The following is a 16,792-nucleotide window of genomic DNA, read 5'->3' on the forward strand; positions in this document are numbered from 1 at the left end:
CCTCGAGGTGCCGGACCTCGGCGCCGCCGCGCGCGAGTTCGCGGCCGCGCGCGCGACCTTTGAGGCCGTGCTCGCCAGGGCAGGAAAAGGGTGATTCAACGTCGCTTCAACGTGAGTGTTGCGCGCGCGCGCGTTTCGGAAACAGCACCCACGCTTCGAGAGCGCTCCGAGAGATGATCGCTCGTCCAAAAATCAGCCGAAACGAGCGGAAAACGACCGAGATAGGAGCCTTTGAAGTTGGGAATTTCGCACCCTTTTCCCGCCCAGGTGCTCGCGGCCGGCGACGCGCGCGCGGACGCGCGCCTGCTCCGCGAGCTCTGCGGCGCGGCGCTGACCTGCGCCGGCGACTGCGCGGCGCGCGCGGACCCGCCGCGGCCCGGCGACGCCGCGCGGTGCTACGAGGCGGCCGTCGCCGAGGTCGCGAAGATGCTCGAGGCGGCCGGCGGCGGCGGAGACGACGACGGCGCGCTCCGCGCGCTCCTCTGCGACGCGCTCCTGGGCGTCGCCGTCGCGCGCCGCGACCTCGGCGACGACGCGGGCTTCCGCGACGCCGCGGGCAAGTACCTCGGCGCCGGCGGCGACGCGGCGGCGCTGCCCGCCGAGGAGGCGGCGACGCAGAGCTACGAGCCCTGGTCCCAGGGCGACGAGGCGCTGACCATGCCCTTCGAGCTCAAGCAGGAGCCCGACGACGCGCCGCGGCCCGCGGCGCGCGCGCGCCTCGCCGTCGCGCCGCGGCCCGCGCCCGACGCGGGCGGCGGGCTCCGGCGCCGCTTCGTGCACCTCAGGCTCCCGGCGGGCTTCGCGGTCCTCGACGGCCGCGCCGCGCCGCCCCGGGGCGGCGCCGGCGCCGGCGGCGGGACGGGGAACGGCGGCGGCACCGGCACCGGCATCGCCACCGGCGGCGGCGGCACCGGCGGCACCGGCGGCACCGGCCACGGCGGCGCGCGGCGCCGGGGCCCGCGCGCCGGCGCGGCCGCGGCCGCGCGGCCGCGGAGGAAGGCCGCGGCGCCGCGGGGCGCGGGCGGCGCCCCGGCGCGGCCGCGGGCCGCGTCCGCCGCGGCGCCGCGCGACCGGGCCGCCGGCGGCGTCGCGTCCGAGCCCCTCGCGGGCGCGGGCGTCCGCGTCGCCGGCGCGACGCGCGACGCGGGCCTCGCGGCGACGGTCGAGGCGAAGCTCGCCGCCGGCGCGACGACCCTCGAGGCGCGCCTCTGCCGCGGCGGCACGGCGACGGCCGCGGCGCTCCGGCGCTTCTCCCTCGCGTCCGCGACGCTGCGGACCGTCGAGCTCCGGCTGCGGCCTCGACCTCGCGTGCCTGAGCCCGCTGCGCGGCGCGGCGCTGCCGCGCCTCGAGCGCCTCGACCTCGGCGACAACCCGCTCACGCGGCGGCCCGCGGGCACGCTCGGCACCTGGCGCGAGGGCGCGCTAGCGCTCGAGGCGCTCGTCGCGAACGAAGCGCTCCGCGACCTCGACGTCGCCCGCGCGTGCCGCCGCCCCGCGGGCGCCGACTACCCGCCCGCGCACAACGCCGACGTCGCCGCGGCCCTCGCCCGGGGCCTCGCCGCGCGCACCGCGCGGCTCCGGCGCCTCGTCCTCGCCGGCAACGCGTTCGCGCCGGAGAGCTGGGCGCCGCTCCTCGCGGCGGTCGGCGCCGCGCCGCCGACGGAGGTCCTGGACGTCGCCGAATGCGTCGCATTGGCGACGCCGGCGCCGCCGTCCCTGACCTGGGCCCGGGACCTCGCGCGCGCGGTCGCCGGGTGCGGCGCCGCGGTCCTCGACGACGCGCGCGACCTCGTCGCCGCCGCGGGCGGGCCCAGCGGACCAAACGCGCCCGCGCGCCTCTCGGCGCTGGGCGTCGGCGACGCCGAGCTCGTCGTCGCGCTCGCGCCGCGCGTCGCGGTCCTCGACGCGAGCTACCGGCCCGCGGCGCCGCGGCTCCTCCGGTCGCTCGGCGCCGCCGAAAGGCTCGCGGACCTCGCGCTGCGCGGCTGCGGCCTCGGCGCCGAGGGCCTCTGCCTCGCGCTCCGGGCGCCCGCGCTCCGGTCCCTCGACGCCGCGGAGAACGACCTCTCCGCGGTCGCGGGCGACGCGGCCGCGTCGCTCGCGGCCGCGGCGGCGGCGCACCCGACGCTCGCGACGCTCGACCTGTCCTTCACGCGCCTCCCGCCCGCCGCGGCGGCGGCGCTGGCCGCCGCGTTTCGCGGGACGCTCGTCCGCGACGAGGACTAGCTTCTTAGAACCAGCGCCGTGTGGAAGACGAGGTTCGGGAAGTAGAGGACGTGCGCCCACTCGAACGCGTCCCGGGAGCCGCGCGCGCCCTGGAGCTTGAGCAACGTCGCCTCCTGCTTCGTGACCTCGTGGACGACGCCCTGGGTGACCGTCGCCACGAAGCCGAAGCCCCAGAAGAAGAGCCAGCCCTGGTCCGTGAGCGTCGCCAGCAGCCAGAAAGCGAACGCGCCGCAGTGCACGAGGCCGCCGCGGAGCGGGTCGTCGCGGCCCGCGAGCGCGACGGCGGCGGCGACGGCGGCGGCGTTGACGGCGGCCTTGTGCGCGGCGAGCGCGCCGCGGTGGCGCGCCGCGGCGGCCGCCGCGGCCGTCCAGGCCGCGAGCGCGGCCGCGAAGCTCGCGGGCGCCGGCGGCCGCTCGAGCACCAGGGCGTCGACGGCCAGCGCCACGACGACACCCTGGGCGAAGACGAGCGGGCGCCAGCGGTCCGCGACGCGCTTGCCCGCCGCGGCCGCGGCGACGAGCGCGGCGACGGACGCGAGCCGCGCGGCCGGCGGGCAGCCCGGCGCGGACAGGAGCGCGGGCGCCCAGCAGGCGACGGTGAGCGCGCGGAGCGCCGGGGGCCAGCCGGCCGCGGCCTCCACGCTCGCGAGGAGCGCAAAATTAGTCGCGAGCTGCAAGACTAAGCAGAGCATATGCAGCCGGAGGTTCAGCGCGTCGTCGTGGTCTCTGTGGAAGTGCGCAAACGCGCTGTCATAATCCGACGCCCAGAAGGCGCCGAGGACCGCCTTTGGTGGATAGGAGAAGAAGGGCGCCGGCGCGAAGAGGCAGATCTGCTGCGTCTTGAGCCAATCCATCGATGGTAATCCTCGATCACACGAAGAGGCAGTACTGCGGTTTGATCCAATCCATCGACGGTGATCCTCGATCACACTCTGATGATACTACAGTAAGAACCAGCAGCAACCCCAAGATTGGGCCGCAGCGGCCTTGAAGGTGCATCTCGAACAAACATCGCTGGGCAGCCTCACCGCATCATGGTGCCGCGCGTGCTCTGCGTCGCGGGCCTCGCGGGCGCGCTGCAGACGCCGAGCTTCTACCGGGAGGCGGCGAAGCGCGCCGGCACGCCGGCGTTCTACGGCGCGTCCACGGACGGCCGCGTCCTCGACGAGCCGCGGCCGCTCATCATCGGCGTCGCCGGCGGCACGGCGTCGGGCAAGACGGCGCTGACGGAGCGCGTCGTCGAGCAGCTCAACGGCGAGGACATCGTGTCCATCACGCAGGACTCGTTCTACCGGGACCTGAGCGACGGCCAGCTCGCGCGCGTCGCGGACATCAACTTCGACGCGCCGGCCGCGTTCGACTTCGACCACTGCGTCGACGTCCTCGCGCGGCTCCGGCGGGGCGAGGCGGGCGTGCGCGTGCCGACCTACGACTTCGTCGCGAACGCGCGGCGGCCCGCGCGCGAGGACGTCGTCGTCGGCGGCGTGCCGCGCATCGTCGTCTTCGAGGGCATCCTGGCGCTCTGGGACGCGCGGCTCCGGGACCAGTTCGACATCAAGATCTTCGTCGACGCGGACCCGGACGTGCGCCTCGCGCGGCGCATCAAGCGCGACATCGCGTGCCGCGGCCGCGACCTCGACGGCGTCCTCGCGCAGTACATGACCTTCGTGAAGCCCGCCTTCGACGAGTTCATCCTCCCGACCAAGGCCCACGCCGACGTCGTCATCCCCCGCGGCGCGGAGAACGCCGTCGCCATCGACCTGCTCGTCCGCGGCATCCGCGAGCGCACCATGGAGCGCGCGGCGCTGGGCGTCGCCGCGCTGGAGCCCCGCGCGAGGAGCGCCGCCGACGCGTTCCTCGTATAGACGCGCGGCGGCGGTGGTTCGCAGGGGGGCAGCGGAGCGCCTGCGCGTGAGACGTTGAGGTCAATGTTGTTGGTCGGCAACAAAAAACTGTGGCAGCCAAGGGCCTGGCCTGTTGCCAGGGGCCGCACCCCGCGCGCGCTGAGGGCTCGGGTCGCCCGCCCCCCCTGAGAGGCCATGGGCAACCTCTTCAGCGCGGACAACAGCGTGGCGCTCCTGCTGCCGCAGGCCCTCGAGAGCGGCGGCGACGCCGTCGCCTACCCGTGGCTGGCGCCGCTCCCCGACGCCCTCGGGGAGGTCGAGGGCTACGCGAAGACGAGCGACGCGCACCAGGCGGCCATGCGGGCGTCCATGCAGGCGCCGGGCGACGGCGCCCTCCTGGGCGCGGCCCTGGAGGCGCTCGCGCCGGGCGTGCGCGCCGTCGTCCGATGGGGCGACCTCGCGGACGGCGTCGCCGCGAAGCTCCCCCCGCTCGTGGGCGCCTTCGCGGCCGAGGCGAAGGCGCTCGTCGCGAAGAAGGCCCTGGTCGAGGGCGGCGCCCCCCCCGCGGCGACGGCCGCGCTGCTCGAGCTCCTCGAGTTCCTCCTCGCGTTCGACGGCGCGAAGCTCGTGACGCCGTGCATCCAGAACGAGTTCGCCTTCATCAAGCGCGCGGCGCAGAAGGACCCCGGGGCGACATCGGTCATCCTCGACTCGAACCGCGCGCCCGCCGTGTCCATGTTCATCGCGCAGGCGTCGCCGATGCTCGCGGCCGCGGCCGGCGCCGTCGACGCGCCGGGCGCCAAGGCGCTCGGCGCGCTCGCCGCGGGCTGCGCCCAGGCCCTCCAGGGCAAGAAGCTCGGCGACGGCGCCGCGTCCAAGTGCTGCCGCGCCATGGTCGCGGCGCTCGTCCTCGTGGACCTCGCCAACAAGACGCCCGGCGGGGCCTTTGGCGGCGCGGGCGGCTGCCAGGTCGCCAAGTGCGTCGCCGCGATCAAAAAGCGCGCCGCGCCGGGCGACGCGCCGAAGCTGCTGAGCGCCGTCCAGTACACGACGCGCAACTACGGCCAGCACGCGTCCGCGGCCGTGAGGACCGCCGTCGAGGGCTAGCGGGCTCCCGCGCGCGCCCGCGGCCGCGCGGCGCGGCCCCACGCCCCCCCACGCACTGTAAGATTAGGACACGTCCGCGGCCCGGGCGCGCTTCGAAGCCGGCGCGCCCGCGGCCGCGCGCTTCGGCTTCGCCTGGTCCTCCGCGGGCCGGTCGTGCGCGACGGGCGCGGGCTTGGGCCGGCCCGACGCGCCGAAGGCGCCGCCGGCGAGGCCGCGCTGGGGGCCGAAGGCGCCCTTGAAGGCCTTGGCCGGGTCCTTGGCCGCGAGGCGGTCCAGGTCCCGGAGCCCGCGCCTCGCGTCGTCGCAGGCGTCGTCGACGTCGAGGCACCGGCGGAAGAGCGACCGCGCGCCTGGGCAGCAAAAGAGAGATTCAACGTCGCTTCAACGTGAGTGTTCCGCGCGCGCGCGTTCCGGTAAAAGCACCCACGCTTCGAGACCGTTCCGAGAGATGATCGCTCGTCCAAAAATCAGCCGAAACGAGTGGAAAACGGCCGAGATATGAGCCTTTGAAGTTGGGAATTTCGCTCTCTTTTGCTGCCCGACCGCGCGCCGTCGTGGTCCTTGAGCGCGACGAGGGCGCGGCCCCCGCGGTAGAGCGCCTTGAGGTTGCCCTCGTCGACCTGGAGCACCGCGTGGCAGTCCTCGCAGACGCGGTCGTGCGCGCAGCGCTTGAGGTCCGCCGCGGCGCGGTTGAGGCGGCAGTCGCGGTAGAGCGCGGCGAGCCGCGCCTCGGCGTCGGCCCGCCGCGCCTGGAGCGCCGTCGGCCCCCGCTCCGGCGCGTCCTCGACGGCCGCGTCGTAGGCGACGCGGCCCGCGGCCTCGGGGTCGTGCGCGTGCGCGAGCGGGTCGAGCGCGAGCGCGTCGCCCGCGTCGCCCGCGGCGGCGATGGCCGCCGTGTAGCGCCGCGCGGCCCGGGCGAAGGCGCCGGCCTTGTAGTGGGCGCCGCCGAGGGCCTTGAGCTCCTCCGCGGCCTCGAGCGCCGCGGCGCACCGCGCGAGCGGGTCGCCGCCGCCGCCGCCGCCGCCGCGGAGCAGGCCCGCGCCGCGCCGCGCGACGGAGACGAGCTCGAGCGTCGCGACGAGGCCCGCCGAGTAGCAGGCCGGGTCGGCGACGGCGCCGAGCGCGCCGCCGGGGCCGCCGTAGTGGAACGCGTCGATGTCCGCGAGCCGCGGCGCCGTCGGCGGCGCCGCGGCCGACGGCGGCCGCACGAAGCCCAGGTCCGGCGCCTCGATGGCGATCTCCGCGACCTCGCCGACGACCATGCGCCGCACGCCGAGCTCGACGCCGCGGCAGAGCGGCGCGGCGACGAGCGGCGACGAACAGAACGTCGCGCGCGCGTCCTCGTCGAGCGCCCACGCCGCCGCCTCGCCGCCGGGGGCCCCCGGCGCCGCGACGGCGGAGCCGTAGCAGCAGGCGACGGGGCCGCCGCCCGCGCGGCGCACGACGCCCCGGACGGCGACGACGTCGAGGTCGCGCGGGAACGGCAGCGGGCCCGCGTCGTCGCCGGGCCGGCGCAGCGTCCGCTTCAGCACGGCCCCCGGCCGCTCCGGGAAGCAGTCCTCGTGCTCGACGAAGGACAGGAGCGTGACGAGGCAGAGGTCGCCGCCGCGCGTCGCCACGTAGGCCGTCTCGCCCGGGACCATCGTCTCGAGCGCCGCGCGGACGCCGTCGACGGCCGCGCCCCGGCGGCTCGACTCGCTCGGGTTCGCGACGCGCGGCGACTCGAGGCGCGCCGCGTCGCCCGCCTCGAGGTCGTCGACGTCGCCGGGGCCCGGCGCCGCGGCCGCGCCGGGCCACGCCCACGTGCGGAACGTCAGCGGCGTCCGCTCGTAGACGACGTCGCAGCGCGCGCCCGGCGTGCGCCAGCCCGCGCCCGCGTCCCGCGTCCACTTGAGCACGGCGCCGGCGCCGAGCGCGCCGGACGCGTCGACGCAGCCGGAGGGCCGGACCGCGACGAGCTCGACGTCGAGCGCGACGGCCTCGTCCGCGTCGACGCCGCGCGCGAAGCCCGACGACGCCGCGGCGGCCATGGCCGCCCGGGCGGCGGCGTCGAAGCGCGCGTCGCCGAAGGCGAGCGACGCGGCGGCCTCGAAGTCCGCGCGCTCGCCGACGGCGAGCGTCGCGGCGGCCTCGGACCAGCACCGCGGCACCGCGGCGCCGCCGACGACGAATTCCGCGGTCGCGCCGGCGGCCGTCGCCCAGAACGGCGCGCCCCGCGACGCCGACCGCGCGGAGCCCCGCACCGTCGCGACGTCGCCCCAGGCCGCGCGCCGCGCGCCGCCGGCCGCCGCCGCCGCCGCCGTCGACCGCTTCAGGAGCGAGCCGTCGCCCAGGACGTCGGCCCAGCCGGGCCGCGGCGCGGCCCTCGCGCTCGCCGCCGCGCGGCTCGCCGCCCAGACCTCGCTCGGCAGCTTCGGCATGGCCGGCCCGGCGTCGGCGCTCGCGTAGATCGACGACGGCCACTCCGGGTCCTCGGCCATGAGCTTGAGGGCGCCGTCGAACTCGTCGCGCAGCTTCTGCATCTCCTCGCGCGCCTCGTCGCTGTCGTAGTCGAAGTAGTCCACGCGGCCGAACTTGCCGGTCGTCTTCGCCATGGTTGTGTGAAGGGCGAGCGCTCTTAGGGCTTGGCCGCGACCATATCGATGGCGCCGCTTGAAGCGAAGTTGCAGTGATGTTGACGCAGGGGACAGCGATGTTGACACAGGGGACAGGTTACTTGGGGTACTGGATCGTCTCCCGCTTGTGGTTGCACTGGATCATGGACCACTTGGGGACGTCGACGGTGTCGGCCATGCGGGGCTGGACGGCGATGAGGTTCGCGGCCGTGTATACGGACTCGTCGATGGTGTCGCGGTGCTGGAGCGCGGCGGCGGCGGACGCGCCGCCGCCCTGGCTCTGGGCCTTGAGCTGCTTCGCCGTGAGCTTGGGGAAGATGGAGCGCATCTTCCGCTTCCGCTTGAGGAACTTCTGCGTCTCGCTGTTGATCGCGCGGCAGCCGCAGACGCAGTAGTGGCCGTGGGGCCGCTTCTTGCCCTGGCGCCGCGTGCCGAGCTTGAGGAGGCCCGCGTCCTGGCGCAGCGCCTCGACCTCCTCGTTCCGCTCGATGGTCTGGATCGCGTGGCCGAGGCGGCTCCACGCGTTGCCCGCCTTGCCGCGCTTCATCGTGATCATGGCGAGCACGAACTCGTCGTAGTCCATCTGGCCGCTGCGGTCCATGTCGACCTCGTGCATGAGGCCCCGCGCGCGCCCGTCGCTGAGCACGTCGCCCGTGAGCGTCTTCACGAGCAGCTTGAGCTCGCCGACGTCGATCGCGCCGGACCCGTCGAGGTCCATGGCGTTGAACTGCTCCTCGAGGTGGCCCATCTCCTCGTCGCTGAGGTGCTCCGACGCCTCCCGGATCAGGGCCTCGGGCAGGAAGAAGCGCACCTCCGCGGGCGACTCGTACGACGCCTCGCCCGTGTCCGGGTTCCGCCAGTACTTGGAGCCCGGGATCTGCGGGTGGGGCACCTTCTCCCAGGCGCCGACCTTGAGCGCCATCTCCTCCTTCTTCTTCTCGATGAGCTTCTTGTTCTTCTTGGGCACGCGCGGCCGGTTGTAGTACTCCCACCACTCCTTGGCCTTGGCGGCCGCGGTCCGCGCGAACGGCGCGCGCTCGACGCGCGCGCGCTTGAGCGTGTCCACGGCCTTGGCGAAGGCCGTGTAGTCGAGCTCGGCCTTGGGGTCCAGGTCCGCCTGGTAGAAGAGCCAGAGGATGTCCGTCGGCGACAGCATCTCGCCGATCATCGGCAGGCAACTCTCGAACTCGCGGAGCGAGATCGCGTGCGACTTGTCGACGTCCTTCTCCATGAACGTGTGCTTGATGTTCGCGAGCTCGTCGGTCGTGAACTTGAGGAAGACGTCCGTGGGCAGGTTGTAGGGGTCGTGCTCGGGCCGGCTCCACGTCGTCTTCCGCATCTTCGCGTTGTAGTAGTACGGCGGGCCCTCGGCGGGCGCGACCTCGACCCAGCCCTCGGGCAGCGGCTCGATGACGCGCGTCTGGTTGCTCCAGGCGCTGGGCACGGAGACGCCGACGTCGTTGTGCGTGAAGACGCGGAAGCGGTACCACGCGTCGTTCGCGAGCTCGTCGACGACGATCGCCGTCGGCGGCTTTCGAGCGCGCGCGCGGTCGAGCTCCGCGGGCGTCGCCGCGCGGCCCGACGCCTTGGCGGCGGCGGCGTCGGCCTGGGCCTGGGCCGCCGGGTCGACGTAGACGCTGCCCTTGTCCTCCCAGTCCCCCGCGTCGCCGTCGTGGCGCCGCTGGCGCTCGACGGTGAAGCCGAGGACCGTGTGGCCGTCCATGTCCCGCGGCCAGGACCACCAGACCCGCGCCTGGCCGCAGGCGCCCGCGGCGGCGAGGGACTGGGGCGGCTCCGGGAAGCCGCGCTTCGCCCGGAGCAGCGCGAGCGGCAGCGACGTCCGCGCGCCGGCCGTCGCCTTGCGCTCGTGCTCCGCGATCTCCGCGGCGAGGGCCTCCGCCGCGGGCCGCGGGTCGTCCCAGACGGGCTCGAGCGTGCAGGAGTCGTACCAGTAGGGCCGCCCCGTCCGCGGGTCCCGCACGGCGACGAAGACGGGCTCCACGTCCGGGTTCCGCCGCGGCTCGACGCGGCCGGGCACGCAGCTCGCCTCGACGTGGAGCGTGAGCTTGCCGACGGGCTCGTCGCCGTCGGGCCCGCCCATGATGTCGCGCACGCCCGGGCAGTCGTGGGGGTAGACGAGGTGCTCGTGGGGGATGGTCACGGCGCCGATCGTCGCGTCGCGCTCGCCCCACCTGGGCGAGACGAGGGTGCGAAATTCCCAACTTCAAAGGCTCCTCTCTCGGCCGGTGTCCACTCGTTTCGGCTGACTTTTGGACGAGCGATCATCTCTCGGAACGGTCTCGAAGCGTGGATGCTTTTCCCAGAACGCGCGCGCGCGGAACACTCACGTCGAAGCGACGTTGAATCACTCTCGTCCTGCCCCGCGCCCCACCGGTCCTTCTTGTCGTAGACGACGACCGTGAGCGGGTCGCCCCAGACCTCGTCGTCGGGCACGGGCACGTCGACGTCGACGACGTGGTACCACATGGGCCGCAGCGCGTCCGTGCGCGGGGGCGTGTCGTCGCCCCACTTGGCGTCGCGGTAGAGCACGCGCGCGTACGGGTCCGGGATCGCGTCGCGCGCGTCGTCCGTCTCCGCGAGGTCGAAGACGCCGACGAGCGTGATGCGGACGTGGGCGACGAGGCGCACGCGCACCGTGAGCGTGCCGCGGTCGATGGCGACGGCGATCTCGTCCTTCTTCTTCTTCGACTGGCGGCTGACGATGCCCGCGGGGTCGTCCTTGAGCTTGAGCGTGCGCCAGCCCGCCTGGGCCAGGAGGTCCGCGTGGTCGAGGCAGGCGTAGCCCAAAAAGTCGTTCTTCCCGACGATGTCCTCGTCGACGACGCGGAGCTCGCACTTGGCCTCGAGGAGGTCCTGCGCGCCGAGGCACTTGCCCTTGAACTTGGGCAGCAGGAACCGCTCGTCGACCCACTTCGGGTAGAGCGTCTTGCGCTTCGTCGCCGTGCGGCCGATCTGGATGCCGCCGGCGTAGACCTCCGCGAAGGGGTCCGACTTGCCGAGCACGTCCGCCTTGATGAGGCCGTCCGCGCGGAGCACCTCGATCTCCGCGGACACGCGCGGCAGCGCGTTGCCGCTCGGGCTCTGGTCGAAGCGGTGCTGCCAGTTGGCGAAGACGGCGAGCGTGCCCGGCGGCGCGATGCAGCGGATCGTGAGCACGTCGCCGAGGTCGCGCGCGGACGCGCGGCGGCCCCGGCGCCGCGCGCGCGTCCGCGCGAAGCGGTCGTCCTTTTTCGCGACCTTGATGCCCATTTCCGGGCCGTCGTCGGCCAGCGGGTTCGCGACCTTGAGGAGGTCCAGGTTACTCCCCTCGCCCATGTCGCCCTGCTGCTTCCGCAGCAGGTTCCGGAAGTCCATCGTCTTCCGCGCGACGTGCGCGCCGCGGATCGGCGCGTCGTCGCGGCCGCCGAAGAGGCGCTTCAGGGCCCGCCGGAGGGGCGACGTCCGCGCGCCCGCGACGCCGCCCCGCTTGCGCGACGACTTGCGCTCCTTCATGGCCTTGCCCGTGAGCATGGACCGCTGCGAGCCCTTCTTCAGCGACAGCGACGACCCCGCCGACAGCGCGCGCGCGAGGAACTTGGGCGACGCGCTCGGCGACTTCTTCGCGCCGCCCTTCGTCGACCGGCCCGCGCCGGCGCGGGCGAAGGCGCCGCGCGTCGCGCCGGAGAGCTTCGCGAAGAGGCCCCGGACGCCCATGCGCTTCCGGCGGTGCCGGTGGCGCGCGGACGCGCGCGACGCGTCGTCCGCGTGCGCGAAGGACGACTCGCCGCCGAGCTCGTCCTCGAACTTGGCGTAGTCGTCGTCGTCGATGTGGTCGCTGTCCGTGTCGCCGTCGCTGCTCTCGAGGAGCGACATCTCGTCGCGCATCGCGCCCGTCTCGTCGAGCGCGCCCTCGCCGAGCGCCTGCTCCATCTCCTGCTGCGACGGCGCGTGGCGGCTCTCCATGATGCCCCGGCGCCGCCGCTTCGTCTGGTCCAGGGGCTCGCTCAACTCCAAGACCTCGCGGTCGCGGAGCGCGTAGCGTAAAATCGGCGGCTCGTGGATCGCGTTGCCGTCCGCGTCCGTCCGCGGCAGCGCTAAAATCGTCCGCGCGTTGATGCGCACCTGGCCCAGCACCTCGTCGGCCGTGCGCTGTTTGTGCTCCCGGATCTCGACGACCAAAGTGTCCAGGGGCCAGCGCACGGGCACGGCGAGCACCATCTTGTGGTCCCAGCGCGGGTAGTTCGTGTCGCAGAGCGCCTCCGTGCGGCCCGCCTCGCCGTCCTCGCGGCCCGTCCAGACGCAGGCCGCGTAGAGGCCCGCGGACGACGGCTTGCCGCTGCCGACGCGGCGGAGCGAGTTGATCTCGATGATCGTCTTCAGCTTGAGGGACACGTGGATCGTCACGGTGCCCTTGGCGACCTTCATGCCCGGCCTACCGCAGAGCGGCAGCGTGATCATGCGGTCCGCGGACCGCAGCAGGAGGTCGCTGTTCATGCGCGCCTCGCCGAGGAAGTCGTCGTCGCCGACGGCGTCCCAGTCCCAGACCTCGACCGAGATGTCCGTCGGGTGCGGCTGGCTCAGCGGCAGCACGCCCTGCATCGTCTCGATCCACTCCGGGTCGAGGTCGTCCATGATCGTCCGCGTGCGGCCGATCCGCTTCCGCCCGAAGCGCACGACCGCGAAGGGGTCCGACTTGCCGAAGCGGCCGTCCGTGTTGTAGAGGTCGTTGGCGCGGATGATCGTGATCGCGATGACCATCTGCGGGTCGCGGTGGTCCGCGTTGAGGTCGCTGAGGCCGTCGAGGAGGTGGCTGATGACGTGCGCGGCGTGCTGCTTCTTCGTCTCCTTGACCTTGGCGCCGCGCGCGCCGTGGACGTCCGCGCCCTCGAGCTGGCGCCTCTCGAGGGTCGCGCCCTTGGCGTCGTGGACGCTGTGCTCGACGCGCCTCGCCGCGCGGCGGCCCGCGGCCGCGTCGTCGACGGCGTCCTCGCGCGCGGCCTCCTGCTGCTTGACGTCGTCCGGGTTGATCCAGAACGCCTCGTAGGTCCAGATGTCGTACCAGTACTCGCGGCCCGTGCCCGCGTGCGTGCACTCCTTGTAGCGGCCGGACGCGCCGAACTGGCGCCGCTGCACGGGCTCCAAGTTGAGCGGGATCTGCGACGTGCGCACGAAGAGCTCGATGTGGCCCTGGCCCGGCAGGTTCTGGTCCAGGGGCGACATGACGGGCCAGTGCGTGCCGTTCTGGGGCCGCAGCAGGAACTCGGGCCGCACGACGACCTGGCCCATGACGTCGTCGCCGGAGAACGTGTCGTGGTCCCAGAGCACGATCTTCAGCGACTTCTCGTCCGCGTGCTGGAACGCGCGCGCGGGGTGCTCCCAGGGCAGGCGCTGCGTGCCCGGCAGCGTCGTCGACGGGTCGAAGGTCGCCTCGCCCAGGGGCACCTCGACCTCGAGCGAGAGCGTCTGGTACCACGCGGGGTCGAGCGTCCTCGCGCGGCTTTTGGTTTTGGCGATCTGCTTGCCCCGGTACTCGACGACGCAGTAGGGGTCCGACGTGCTGCCGCCCAGGAGCTGCGTGTCCACGCCCAGCAGGTTGTAGCCCTCCATGATGCGCAGCTCGACGCGCGCGAAGTGGCGGACGCGGACGAGGAGGCGGCCGCGCACGGGCTGGCGCCGCGGGAGGCTGCAGGGGCAGCAGCAGCAGCAGGACGCGCCGACGCAGTAGAGGCCGTGGATGGCGCACCGGCCGAGCTGCTCGAGGACCTTGGACACGCCGCGGACGGCGCAGGCGCCGACCCAGAAGGGCATGAGCGTGACGAACATGAGGCAGCCCCAGGACCCGCGCGGCACGAGGCCGCAGCGGCCGCACTCGACGAAGCAGCACGTGCGCCAGCTCCGCTTCGGCTTCTCCGCGACCTCGCGCCGCGCGCCGTGCTGCGCGCAGAAGGCCTCGGCGACGAGGTCCGTCCGCTCCTTGAGCTCGAGCTCCTTCTCGCCCGCGACCATGAGGTCCTCGTGGCGGAGCACGCAGTGGCCCAGGAACTCCGCGGGCCGCGCGGGCCCGTCGCTGTCCATGACCTCGAGGATGACGCCGTAGTCGATGGCGTCGAAGATGGGCAGGCCGCCCTCGTTCGTCGGGATCGGGTCCTCGATCGTGCGGACGTCGTTGATGCGGAACGTGCTCCGCTTGTCGTTCGGGTCCCAGATGGGGTTCAGCGTGTTGTCCTTCACCGCCGTCGGCCCCAGACGGTCGCCCGCGTGCCAGCCCTGGACGAAGGGGTCCGACAGCGAGAACGCGTCGGCCTGCTTGAGGTTCGACGCGCGGACGATGTCGATCTCGACGGCCGCGAGCGACGGCAGCGTGTTCTCCGTGTCCCGCAGGGTCTGCGCGCCGAGCTGGGCGTCCCGGAGCACGCCGAGGCCCTTGGGCACCTCGACGCGCAGCTTGAGCCAGGCGCCGTTGGCCAGCACGCGCTGGTTCTTCCGCCGGCCCCGGACCCAGTCCGTGACGAGCTCCAGGGGCACGTCGGTCACGCCCCCCGGCGTCTCGTGGACCAGATCCTCGAAGTGGAGCGTCGCCCGCCCCAGGTCCTTCTTCGACCCGAGCACGTGGCAGTCGATGAGGAGCTGGCCGCCGTCGCGGTTCAGGGGCACGTCGACGAAGAACGCCTCGCGGTCGCGGACCTTGGGGAGCGCCTTCTCCTTCCAGCCGAACCACCGGGGCTCGCACAGGATCTTCTTCTTGCGCTTCTTGCGGTTGCCCCGGGAATCCTTGGACAGGGGCTGGCCCGCCGTGTCGACGGACGCCTTGTCGAGCGTCATGACGGAGTCGTGGCCCTCGAGCATCGGGCCCGGCTCGAGGCCTGGGCAGGAACAGAGTGATTCAACGTCGCTTCAACGTGAGTGTTTCGCGCGCGCGCGTTCCGGGGAAAGCATGCACGCTTCGAGACCGTTCCGAGAGACGATCGCTCGTCCAAAAATCAGCCGAAACGAGTGGAAATCGGCCGAGCTCGGAGCCTTTGAAGTCGGGAAGTTCGCGCCCGTTTCCTGCCCGGCTCGAGGCCCAGGAGGTGCACGCGGACCTGCCCCAGCAGGGACACGCGGATCTCGCAGTAGCCCGTCACGTCCGTCTCGCCCGGCTGGGGCCGCAGCACGCGCCGCAGGGGCCCGCGCGAGTTGATGTACTCGTCGACCGTAAACACGCACATGCCCAGCGCGTCGTCCTTGCCGCCGGACGCGACGCCGTCGCTGTCCCAGAGCTCGATCATGATCTGGTAGTCCGCGCAGTCCGCGTCCAGGTAGATGGGGAAGCGGAAGGGGTCCTCGCCCCAGACGGGGTCGTTGCAGTTGTTGATGACCTTGGTGCGGCCGACGGTGCGGATCGAGTGCGCGGGCCCGTAGCGGACCGTCGCGTAGGGGTCCGACGAGCCGGAGAGCAGGCCGCCGTCCGCGTTCTTCAGCCCGCCGGCGCGCAGCACGTTGCACTCGACGACGGCCGTGGGCCGGAACTCGTAGTTGGGCTCGCCCGGCTTGAGCTCGTTGAGCCGCGCGTACTTGCGCTTCGTCGGCGACGGCCGCGGCGGCCGCACGGGCACCTCGAAGGCGCTCGGCGGCGGGTCGTCGACGGGCCGCGGGTCGCTCCACCAGCGCGGGATCAGCGACGCGTCCAATGGGTCGCCGTTGCCGTCGCGCGCCGCGCGGCCCCTCAACCGCTCGTACCAGTACTTGCGGCCCGTCTTCTCGTCCTTGGCCATGCGGATGTCGCGCTGGGACCACTGGAGCTTGTCCGTCGCGCGCTGGGCCTCCTTGAGGTCGGCCATTTGCTTCTGGATGAGCTTGAGCGCCTCGTCCTTCTCGACGTCGCCGGAGCCCGCGTGCTCCGGCGGCGCGCGCGGCCACGGGATCGGCTCCATGGTCCGCGGGATGAAGGACGCCTCGACCTGGAGGTCCAGGAAGCCGGACACGACGGGGTCCTTGGCCGACGCGTTGAACTTGGGGCCGAGCTCCCAGATGTCGCCGCAGTGGGGGCGGAGCATGCAGTCCTGGCTCACGGCGACGCAGCCGAGGAAGTCGTGCGACCCGATGAGGTCCCAGTCGTAGACCTCGACGAGCAGGTCCGCGAGGCCGCCGATGGACGGCGAGTAGGTCGGGATGTCGAACTCGAAGACGGCGTACCACGCCGGGTCCAGCGTCGACTTGGCGACGCGCGTCCGCGCGAGCTCCTTGCCCTTGTAGCGGATCTTCGCGTAGGGGTCCGCGCGGCCCTCGTGGAGGATGCCGATGTCCGCCGCGCGGAGCTCGTGGGCGCCGTTGACGTGGAGCCGCACGCGCGCGACGTGCCAGACGCGGACGAAGAGCGTCGCGCCGGGCCCGCGCGCGGCGGCGCGCCGCTTCTTGTTCGTCGGGCCCTTCGTCACGCGGCCGTCGCCCGCGACGACGCCGACGCGGCGGCCGTCCATGCGCCGCCCCGCCGACGTCGTCGCCGCGGCCTGCATGATGCGCTCGACGTCCTTGACGACGCCCTCGGCGCGCTGCTCCGCGGACTGGTTCCCGTCCTGGTGCATCTTGATGTGGCCCTCGAGGTGCTTCCGGTACTTGAGCGCGCGGTCGCGCGCGCGCGTGGGGTCGATGACGTAGTTGCGGATGGGCAGCTCGTGCTCGCCCTCCTTCATGAGCAGGTCCCAGGGCAGGGCCGCCTCGCCCATGCGGTCGTCCTTGCCGATGTCCATGTCGAAGATGCCGAAGCGCACGAGGTAGTTGCCGTGGTCCTTCGACTGGCCGAGCGTCGGCACGTTGCGGAGCGTGAAGGCCTGGGACCCGTCGCCGGGCCAGACGGGGTTCAGCGTGTTGGGCTTGCAGGACGTGCGCCCGATCTTGACGCCCGCGACGACGACGTTGACGTACGGGTCCGCGAGGCCGAACTTGCCGTCCGTGTTCACGAGCCGCGTCGCGCGGAGCACCTCGAACTTGACCTTGGTCCCGTCGAGGTGGTTCGCCGT

General features: G+C 73.5%; 2 protein-coding genes across 2 annotated transcripts; one reads left to right on the top strand and one right to left on the bottom strand.

Moving 5' to 3' along the window:
- Positions 1 to 3,393: 3,393 nt before the first annotated feature.
- AURANDRAFT_5257 (hypothetical protein) lies at positions 3,394 to 4,011 on the top strand (the record flags this gene model as incomplete). Its single annotated transcript, XM_009034606.1, has 1 exon — positions 3,394 to 4,011. A coding segment is annotated over one exon (618 nt), but the record flags the coding sequence as incomplete, so codon positions are not given.
- A 4,332-nt stretch (positions 4,012 to 8,343) lies between these two features.
- Positions 8,344 to 8,565, bottom strand: AURANDRAFT_9358 (hypothetical protein; the record flags this gene model as incomplete). Its single annotated transcript, XM_009034654.1, has 1 exon — positions 8,344 to 8,565. A coding segment is annotated over one exon (222 nt), but the record flags the coding sequence as incomplete, so codon positions are not given.
- Between the last annotated feature and the right edge of the window lie 8,227 nt (positions 8,566 to 16,792).

This window comes from Aureococcus anophagefferens (assembly GCF_000186865.1).
Source record: "Aureococcus anophagefferens unplaced genomic scaffold AURANscaffold_2, whole genome shotgun sequence".
NCBI lineage: Eukaryota > Pelagophyceae > Pelagomonadales > Pelagomonadaceae > Aureococcus > Aureococcus anophagefferens.